Source organism: Primulina tabacum, chromosome 10, assembly GCF_025594145.1.
Source record: "Primulina tabacum isolate GXHZ01 chromosome 10, ASM2559414v2, whole genome shotgun sequence".
NCBI lineage: Eukaryota > Viridiplantae > Streptophyta > Magnoliopsida > Lamiales > Gesneriaceae > Primulina > Primulina tabacum.
Window position 1 is genome coordinate 26,011,352 of NC_134559.1, and position 10,827 is coordinate 26,022,178.

At 36.5% G+C, this 10,827-nt stretch overlaps 1 protein-coding gene across 3 annotated transcripts; it reads right to left on the minus strand.

Moving 5' to 3' along the window:
* Nucleotides 1-460: 460 nt before the first annotated feature.
* LOC142505715 (cis-prenyltransferase 4, chloroplastic-like) lies at nt 461-2,208 on the minus strand. 3 transcript variants are annotated; one of them, XM_075618812.1, is made up of 3 exons: nt 1,741-2,208; nt 1,541-1,608; nt 461-1,014 (listed from the first exon to the last, which is right to left on the minus strand). In XM_075618812.1, the coding sequence occupies exons 1-3, from the start codon at nt 2,128-2,130 to the stop codon at nt 564-566; spliced, it is 909 nt and encodes a 302-aa protein (XP_075474927.1). In that variant the 5' UTR covers nt 2,131-2,208; the 3' UTR covers nt 461-563. The 3 variants fall into 3 exon arrangements, with proteins under 3 accessions (XP_075474927.1, XP_075474926.1, XP_075474925.1); XM_075618811.1 differs by having other exon boundaries at nt 1,702-2,208; XM_075618810.1 differs by having other exon boundaries at nt 1,690-2,208.
* Nucleotides 2,209-10,827: the final 8,619 nt, after the last annotated feature.

The following is a 10,827-nucleotide window of genomic DNA, read 5'->3' on the forward strand; positions in this document are numbered from 1 at the left end:
CTTATAAATTTATAACTTAAGCACTTATATGTATACAAAATATATAAATTCTCACTTTCATATACATATACATATACATATACACACACATATATGTATACATATACACACACACACACACACACACATATATATAGATATATATATATATATATATCTAATGTATGTATATTCAAAATTGTTCCTGCAATTTATTGATAAATTACTTGATATTATGTGTGATCATCGTTCCTGCAATATATTGATAAATCACTTGATATTATTTGTGATCGATATATTTTCAATAAATATGTCAATCTAATATATATAGAGATTTGTATTGTTCAATTGTATGTTACCAGTGTCCATTCGAACGCAATAAAATTATTTTGGTGTTAAATGTTTTTTGGTTATTTTTACATGTCGGTTGTATATAATAATGTTTTATGTAACATAGTTAAAATATTTATATTAACCGAAATTTATTCTCAATATTTATCACACATGGGATATTATCTTTTATTGAAAAACAAAACAAGCTACAGAATCTCATGTACTCCATTTATTATCCAACTCGGTACAATTCAAGAACCTGATCTACCACCATATCGTCTCTGCCTTTGCTGAAAGGAACTCAAAGCCTCTACGAACTCATCTTCACCGAAATCGGGCCAGAGCGAATTTGCAAAATATAGTTCAGTGTAAGCCAGCTGCCACAAGAAGAAATTACTGATCCTAAGTTCACCACTAGTCCGAATCAGCAGATCAGGGTTTGGAAACTCAGTACAATTTGTTTCGAGTTCCTTTTCCAGCAAAAACTTGTTGATGTCTTCTGGTTCAATGAGACCGTCTTTTACTTTCAGTGCCATGTTTTGGCAAGCTTGCAAGATATCGTTTTGACCACTGTAATTAAGAGCAAAAACGAGGTGAAGCTGCGAGTTGTTCTTCGTAGTTTCCTCCGCTTCCTTTAGCAACACTTGAAGGTGTTTCGGAAGTCTAGTGCAGTCCCCGATGAGGGAAACACGGATCTTCTTTCTGGTCAGAACAATCAAGTAAAAGAAAAACTACATTATATATATATATGCCGACAGATACGATCTAGTTATGAACATATCGCCATGACAAAAAGCGATCAAAAAAATAAATGACGATCTGCGAATATTCAAAAAGACGGGGTTTTGATCAGAAAGGCGATGATTCCGAAACGATTTAGAGTTGAGATCAACTGATAGATAATAAATTAAATCATCAAACATAAGCACCATTCATACAGCATAGTAAAAAAGAAGGAAAATCTTGGCAACGCAATTGCTTCAAAAGTAACCTGCCAGAATTCAAGCTAAACAATAAAAAAATAATTGTTCAAAGAAGGTGAATTTTGATCAATCTTGCACTCATATATGGTAGACTCATTGAAGCGCAAAACGCGAATGCGTCACTTAAATTTCCTTATTCACATAAAACAACAATTATTCCGTACGTATTTTCAAACATTTAATTGGTTAGAAGTTTTGAAACAGTACTTTAATAGGATTACTGGGAAGCAATTTTAACTTAATACCTCATAAGTTGTTGCAATTCATCTCTCAATGCTCTCTCTAACAATTCCATGATGAAATCTATCTCCACCTACAGTTAAGTGGAAAACACAAAATAAAGTGAAACAAACAAACAAGAGCTTTCATTTTCTAAGAATGAAGTAAAGATTACTAAATGTTGAACTTTTGGACGAGTCCAATTGTCGGATGAGAAAGCAAAGACCGTTAGAACCGTGATCCTCCACTTGCAACACAAATCAACAACTGTCCGGAAAGCCTGAGCCCCCGCCTCGTAACCCCACACAGATGGCAAACCCCTCCTCTGTGCCCACCTCCGGTTCCCGTCCATAATCACCGCCACGTGGCTTGGCATGGAGTCCTTCCGGAGATCCGGTGGGACTGAACCTGGGTCTTCATCTGCATGATTATCAACAGGCGGCAAGCAATTCACTAGCACGCCGTTTCCCCGCGGCCCACTCAGGTTGGTAGCTTTAGAAACGGAGGAAAACAAAGGACAACACGTATTTGGAGAGAGTTTGTTGAGCGGCACGTGAGGGAAGCGCTGATGTTTGAGAGTCGAGGGATGGATTTGGAAAGATAGCATTGCCGCCATTGCTTGTTCGGATTATTTCTTGAGGCACTTCACTCGCTCTGCATATAGGAATATGTACCTAGCTCTTCACCCAAAAAAAAAAAAAAAAACACGAGGAATATGCAGTGTAATAGAGATCATTATATGTTAAGGAATAATTTGTACATAAAAAACTTTAATTATCTATGGTTGTGTGCTTGTCAAGCTAATCCATCCCACCTGATTTCCTTCACGATAAATGCTAGTTATAAAGCAAGATGACAGTCCAAAAGCATGTGAATGGCCATAACAAATTAGAGAAGGAAGCATGAGTTTACATGTTTTCACGGAATGGGCATAACAAAGTAGACAAGTACTTTAAAAACGTTTTCCGTATTTTATAATTGGAAAAAAAATAAATTAAGTTTGCGTTTAATTGGATATAAAAAAATTTTGAAAAATATTTTAAACAATATATTATCTAAGTAAAGTTTTGAAAGAATAATTGTGAGATGAAATTTGAAATTTTTGGAAACGAAAGCAATACTGAAAATGAAAACATATTATTTTTTAATTGTAGAAACATTTTTATAGAATAATTGTTCAAACACATATTTAATCTCAAAAAAAAATTAAAATTTTAAATTAAAGTTTTGTAAAAAAATACTTTTACACAAATGTTTTATAAGTATTTGTCCAAACGAAGTTTAAAACAGCTTTTTAGGCTACTCTCAGTTAATAAATATTAGTATGTATTAAAATTAAATATTTTATAGAATTTAAATTATAATTACATATATCTTAACAAATGTTAATCAAGTATGTTCCCATAATCCGTAATTTTAGATCGTAAACTTCAAAATAAATCAATTTTTTTTTCTTCGCAAGCGTATTATTAATACCCATGTCAATATTCACATTTTTGGACTTTAATAATTTCCAAGAATACTTTCCTAATAAAAATTCAACTAGATTTTTATGCAATTCAAAAAATCTATTAATCATCTTTGTTTTGTCCAATGTTTGACTCAAGTATTATAAAGATTAGTGTTATGCAATATTATCTTATCCAAGTATGTTGATTTATTATCTTTATATTATACATCATCTTATCCACGAGCCAAGCAATACCGATACTTAATAATATGGAATTCTCAATCTTTTAATTTTCCTTTCGCATAGACCACAATATGTAATTGTGTGATCCCAATGGTTCTAGTGTATTTAATTAGTCCGGATCATAATTCTTTGTGATTTTGGATATAGTCAGTTAAAATCATTTGAATATTGATTGTGAAGGGAAATATAATTTTCATATTAAATTGATTTCCCTAATATTATCTTTTCCTTGTTTATTTGATTGAGCATAACATTTAATTATGATTTTGCCTTTCTATATAATTATGTTAAGATTTTATTGTGATATAATATCTTCCTTAAATTTAATTTCCTATTGATAGATTATGTGGAATATTGGGTTTGCCTTTTCTAGATATTATATTTATGATAAAGATCTTGAAGATATGATATTATTGATTTAACTCTTTATTTATTTATTTTGTAGATTTCCTTGTGAGATGAAGTGAATTATAAATATAAGAGATGAAGATTCAAAAGAAAAGAGAGAGAGAGAATTGAGAGAGACGAAGAGAAATTCAGAGAGTTTTAGTGGAGGAGTTTTAGTAGTGGAGTTTTTCGTGGAATATTTTTCGTGGGCGGCTTCTTCGATTTATTGCTATCGTGTTTTTCACTCTGTGCTTGAAAGTTTTCCTGTTGCATATCTTGTGCACGTTGCATATCGTAGTTCTCAATGAAAAACACCCTACAAAGACGCTGCTGTTTTGAACAGTGCAGAAATCGCGTGTTTCCTTGAATGTTGGCAACATCTACAGACAACATCCGTGACGAAGTTGGCTGAAGATCGTTTTGTTGCCTTAACTTTTGACTCACGTTTTTTCTTTCTTGATTAAGTTTTTATTCTGTTTATTTGTTTTAGAAAGCGTTTATTTTGTCAACGTGTTGAGTAAATTGATTTTAGTCTTAATAACTAATGATAGGTTTTTGTAATCGGTTTGATTTTCTAGTGATTAATTTTTGCCATAAGGCACCGCACAAGTATAAATTTAATCCCGTCCATTTATTTCTTTAAAGTGAATTTGTATTACAAACTTTCATATCCCGCTGCATGTTGTCTTAAATGTTGTAATATTTGACACAATATTTAATTCTGATAAAACACAAATTTACTATTTTATATCCTATTCTGATATTCTTATTATTTTGTGGTATCTGTCGAACAATACGATTCCTATCAAGTGGTATCAGAACCTACTCTTGATATACTAAGTGTTGATTCTAGTTTTTGTTTTGTTTGACAGAAATTTAAATGGACACATCACTGGCAAACGCAGCACTTCGACCACCAGCTCCTAAACCTCATGTCCAACAACAGTTTCGACCAAGGAATGAAGAAAAACGCTGGTTGCAAGTAAATCCTTTAGGTGTTGCCCTAGGTGTTGCCACTCCTGGCCGCAACATCTGCGAAAAATCAGTTTGTTTAAAATCTACAGCTTCTGGAAATTCGAGTGTAGATGATGAATTGGAAGCTGATGATGAAGAAATGACTCTTGAGAGTGTTTAAAAGCTTTATGAAGAGTTGTTTGAGGATTGGACCAAAAGAAACAAGCTTAACTCAACTCTTATGAAGGAAAACACCAATCTAAAAGTCGTGGTTGCCAAACTTGAAGTAATTCTGAGCAAAAAGGACTTAGAACTGGGTAAGACTAAAAAAGAGCTTCAAAAGACAACTAAAACATTATCCAAATTCAATTCGAGCACATCCAAGCTTGATTCCATAATTTTGATGGGAAGAGATGATAAAAAAGGCTTAGGCTTCAAAGACAGTGTGTTTGAGATTGGTGAATCATCCAAGTCGACTATCTTTGTGAAGGGAAAAGATGATACATCCACACAACCACAATCCAAGCCGCCGATCAAAAGCTCTTCACCAAAAAGACAACCTGCTGCACCCGTTCCTAGGAAAAGAAAACACAGGTATGTATGTCATTATTTCTTTAAGCCCTGTCATATCAGGCCCTACTATTTTAAACTCAGGGATGACCGCATGAACCAAAAGTCGAGTCGAATGTTGCCCCGAATGTTGCCCATCATTTCCCGCAACACCTCTCACCATCGACCTACAGTAAGAAAAATTTGGGTACCAAAGGTAAAAACTCACTATAATGTTGTCTATACTTCATTAAAAACCAACATTGCAGGTCATTGGTACTTTGATAGTGGAAGCTCACGCCACATGACAAATTCAAGAGAACATCTCATCGATTATGTTGAACAAAATTGTGGTAGAGTAACCTATGGAGGGGGAGCTAAACAAAAAATTGTTGGAAAGGGGACTTTGAATGTTGAAGGACTGCCAAAGCTCCACAATGTGCTTCATGTTGAAGGATTAAATTCAAATTTTGTAAGCATAAGCCAATTGTGTGATGATAATTTGCTTGTTAAGTTTGATAAACATAATTGTGAAGTTTTTGATGAAGCTAACATGTGCATCATGACAGAAACAAGATCATCGGATAATTGCCATAAAATAAGTGAAGAACTGTCATGCAAGCATGTGCAAATTACCGAACTTGACATTTGGCATAAAAAACTCGGACATGCAAATTTCAAAACCTTGAAGAACTTGAGTAAGTACGATGCAGTAAGAGGTATGCCTAATCTTTCATCTGGAATACCATATATGTGCGGAGATTGTCAAAAAGGGAAACAGACTCGCGTGTCGCACCCAATGTTGCCAACATCTGGGACAACATGCTGTCTGGAATTGCTACACATGGATCTTATGGGTCCTATGGAAGTAGAAAGCCTTGGAGGTAAGAAGTATTCTTTTGTGTGTGTTGATGATTTCTCACGATATTCATGGGTAAGTTTCATTAGGGAGAAATCAGACACTTTTGGTGTGTTTATACAATTAGTCACAAGAATCACAAACTTCCATAATTTAAAGGTGAGAAGGATCAGAACTGATCATGGTAAGGAATTTGAAAACTCTTTACTCTCATCATTTTGTGACAAGAAGGGGATCTCACATGAATTTTCAGCACCAAAAACCCCACAACAAAATGGATTTGCCGAACGTAAGAACAGGACTTTGCAAGAAATGGCCAGGGTGATGCTAGCCTCAAAGAATATCTCAAAGCGTTTTTGGGCAGAAGCTCTTAATACCGCATGCCATATTTCGAATAGGGTCTATTTAAGAAGTGGTTCAACCATGACTTCTTATAAAATCATCATGGGAAAGAAGCCTAATCTTAAATACTTTCATGTTTTTGGCTGTGTTTGTTACACTTTTAATGACAGGGATCAACTTGCAAAGTTTGAATCAAAGAGTGATAAGTGTTTGTTTTTGGGATATGCCACAAATAGTCGAGCTTATCACATGTTTAATTTAAGAAATAGGACTATTATGGAATCCATTAATGTTGTTTTTGATGACTGTGCAGGCCTCAAGAAGAAAACTACTGAGGATGACGTTGAAGACCTTCTGGATAATCCAATTCCACAGGAAATTGCAGATGTTGCCCCAGATGTTGCAACATCTGACACAACACGTGACACTGAAGTCACCGAAGCTGAGGACGGAGCAAACAGTGAGGATGACACAGTAGATGGTGGACTGAATATACCTACCAAGATCCAGAAAAATCATCCATCATCACAAATAATTGGAAGTGTGCAAGGAGAAGTTCAAACTTGAAAAAAATAGAAATTTGACTACCGCAAGATGGTTGGACTAGTATGCATGAGTACCATGTACTCATAGGTTAGATTTTCATGTTTTGTATCTCAAATTGAACCAAAAAATGTTGTAGAAGCCTTAAAAGATGAATTTTGGATTAATGCTATGCATGCTGAGCTTGAAGAGTTCGTTCGGAATGATGTTTGGGATTTAGTTCCACCTCCTGACCATGGCAATATAATTGGAACAAAGTGGGTTTTTAAAAATAAAACTGATGATTTAGGAAACATCATTCGAAACAAAGCAAGGTTGGTTGCTCAAGGGTATGCACAGGTTGAAGGGGTTGATTTTGATGAGACCTTTGCTCCTGTTGCCCGCATTGAGTCAATCCGACTTTTGCTAGCCATTGCATGCAACATGAAAATAAAATTGTTTCAAATGGATGTAAAAAGTGCCTTTTTGAATGATTTCTTGAGTGAGGAAGTACATGTTAGAAAGCCTAAAGGATACGAAGATCCACACAATCCGAATCATGTGTACAATTTGAAAAAGGCTCTCTATGGTTTGAAGCAAGCACCACGTGCTTGGTATGGCAGACTGACTGATTACCTACTTAACATTGGATTTAAACGAGGTGAGGTAGATAAAACGCTCTTTATTCAAAAATCAAAAGGTGAGATTCTTATATGTCAAATCTATGTCGATGATATCATTTTTGGTTTCTCATCCCAAAAACATGCTAATGACTGTTGAATGCATGTCTACTACATTTGAAATGAGCATGGTTGGTGAATTACACTTCTTTCTTGGTATGTGAATCAAACAAATGCATGATGGCATCTTCTTGTGTCAAAGTAATTATGCTAAGAATCTAGTTACGAAATTCGCAAATGAAAACACCAAGCACATGAAGACACCTCTGGGCTCAAATGAAAAATTATCTAAAGATGTTGCGACCGAAGATGTTGACAACACCCTTTACCGCAGCATCATAGGAAGTCTCCTGTACTTGACTGCTAGCCGCCCAGACTTAATGTTTAGTGTTTGCTTGTGTGCTAGATACCAATCTAATCATAAGATTTCTCACTTAAGAGCCGTAAAACGTATCCTACGATACATAGCCGGAACAATTGACTTAGGTTTATGGTATACTCATGACATCAACTCAAATCTAGTAGGATTTTTTGATGCCGATTGTAAGGACCGTGTATCGTATTATCGTAAATCCTATATGATTATCGATAATTCAGGAATTTGATATGTGATTATAAATTTGATGTAAATAATGTTCTCGGACAGAACATGCCGTGCCCGAGCGGTAGTTTGTGACCGCCCGAGCGCGGTACAAGTGAAAGCCGGGGGCAGAATGTCTTGCGCTCGGGCGCGAGAATTCTACCGCCCGAGCGCGAGAGGCGGTGGGATAAGAATAAATTCTTCTCTTTCCTTCCTCCGTCAGTTAATTTCAACAATTTCGAGGGAATTTGAGAGATTTCGATTTTCTTTCGTCCAAATCAACTTCGAAACGCTGTCTAAACGCGAAACAAATTATATATTTGTGATCGTCGCGTCGAGGGCTTCTGACTGAGGTAATTTTCTTCTAGTTCCAGCAGCTCTAAATATCAAAGTGCTGGAATAGCATGTATTTGAAGTTGAATTTCTGATATGTAGTAGAATAACCGACAAGAAACTTATATTCGAAGTCGGAATTGAATTATGATATGAATTTAATTTGATATGAATTTTTGAAGTTTCAAATGATATTTGAAACTCATATTAATGATTTTGGAGTATGTTATTGATTGGAATGAGTACGTTATTGATGTAGATAAAGTGTAATATCAATATCTTCAGGCTACATTAACTGGAAACGAAGAATTGAGGTATGTTGCGACCGAGTAACATACGACAGGTATCTGTATTATATGATATATGTCGGATTGATTTGATTGATTGGAATGAGATTATGTGTCTATATGCCTTATTTGTCGATTGATGTGGCATACATGACATTGAGATTGAGATATCGGTGTATAAAATAAATGTTTTGTTAACACACATCATTTTATGCATACATCGATACATGACATGCATGTTGAGCTATGAGCCTTGGATACCCTGATATGATTTGAATGGATTCGGGGGTTTGTGAACACAATCGCTATGCCGGTATTATATGACCCGTAAAGCATAGACAATTGTGGCCCCATATGATTGGATATGAGATTTGGGATTTGATGGCGCTTTGCCGACGCTATCATACGATTATCCCATATTGGCCGGTGTGCCAGCTCGAGCATTGATTTGATAGCGATTCGATTGATTCTGACATGTGCTCAGTGGATGGGGATTTGACCTGATACCTCCACGACATACATGCATTGCATACCATATATCATTGTTTAGATACTTGTGGTATATATGATTGGTTGTTCCATACGGAGCTTTGCTCACCCCCAAGGGGGGCTGTTGTTGTCTTTGTGTGTGGATAATGGCAGGTACTCCAGGATATCAGGAGACCGGAGAGGGTACTTCTGGAGGGAGTCACAGTTTGAGTTGAGGTTTATGTTTTGTTCCCTGTATATATGTTTATGTATCTATATACCGGGGCATGTCCCGAGGATATGAGCTGTTTGTATATGATTGGTTTTGATTACGTGTGGGCATGTTTATGACGTGAAATGGAATACTATTTTTAGTATTCAAATCAAATGATTTGGGCTCATTGTAAAGAAAATTTAAACTCGTTTTCCGCTGTAATTACTTAACCCTAATCAGATTGCATTGTAATAACGATTAGGAGCTAAGAGCCCACGCAGTATGGTATCAGAGCATAGCTGGGAATGCTCGATTGAGTTTTGTGTGCACTTGAATAGGCACAAATGAATTGTGCGCTTGTGTTTGATTTATTTGTATTACTTGCTCCTACTTGATTTGATTCGAGTAAGTATCTGAGGATATTGATGATATGAGATGATGAGATTATGAGATTGATAGTGATTTGTGATATTCATCATTTGATTTGTAGATGGATCACACAAATGAAACTGCGAGTAGCAGTACTGAGAGGATTGTTGGGCAATTTGAAGGGTTGTCCATGGATGTTGTGATGGCTCGATTCCAGGATCTAAAACCACCGAGGTTCTTTGGCACTGAGAGTGCTGAAAGAGCTGAGGCCTGGCTGAAGGATATCGAGCACTTGTTTAATATTGTTGAGTATTCCAAGGCTCGGAGACTGAAACTTGCTCTTTATCAGTTGAAGGACCGAGCTAAATCTTGGTGGGAAGCCGCTGAGATTGGACTGAAAGAGGCCGGGATTGAAGTCACTTGGGATGTCTTCAAGGCCCAGTTTTTGGAGCAGTGTTCCCCTCCATCCTATTATACTACTCAGGAGAATGAATTCAATAATCTGCAGTAGGGAACGATGTCTGTTGCAGAGTATGCTTCGAAGTTTTCTACTTTACTGAAGTATGCACCTCACGTAGCTGGGAATGCGAGGACAAAATATAACAGGTTTGTGAATGGATTACATCCTGCTATATATACTTATGTTGTTTCTGGATTGCCTACCAGCTACGCAGAGGCAGTTGAACGAGCCAAGGCAGTCGAGGCTGGACTTAGGAGAGGAGGTCCACAGTATACTCCTCCACCTCCGGTGTCATCTCAGCATCCTATTTTGCGGCTGAGAGGTAAGAAGTTCAAGAAGACTGGTTCTGTTTCTTCGTCTTCTTCGAGTTCGAGTGGATCACAGCGAGGGAGTCCTGTGATTGCTCCCTATCGTAGCCATTGTGGAGGCAAACATACTATCGAGCAGTGTCGAGGTATGTTTGGTACTTGTTATCGATGTGGGAAGGAAGGCCATTTCTCTCGAGTATGTCTGGACAGGGGTACAACTTCTGCTCAACCCCAGCCAGGATTTAGAGGTGGCCCTAGTACTATGATGAGACCTGCTGTTCCTGTTCCATCTTTTCAGCAGTCGAGTG

Excerpts from the sequence above, each read along its gene's own strand:
- LOC142505715 (XM_075618810.1), bottom strand. The coding sequence starts at position 2,130 with ATGGCGGCAATGCTATCTTTCCAAATCCATCCCTCGACTCTCAAACAT. Across the intron at positions 1,609-1,689 it reads GTCCAAAAGTTCAACATTTA|GTGGAGATAGATTTCATCAT; the intron begins GTAATCTTTACT and ends ACTTAACTGTAG. Across the intron at positions 1,015-1,540 it reads GAATTGCAACAACTTATGAG|AAAGAAGATCCGTGTTTCCC; the intron begins GTATTAAGTTAA and ends TGTTCTGACCAG.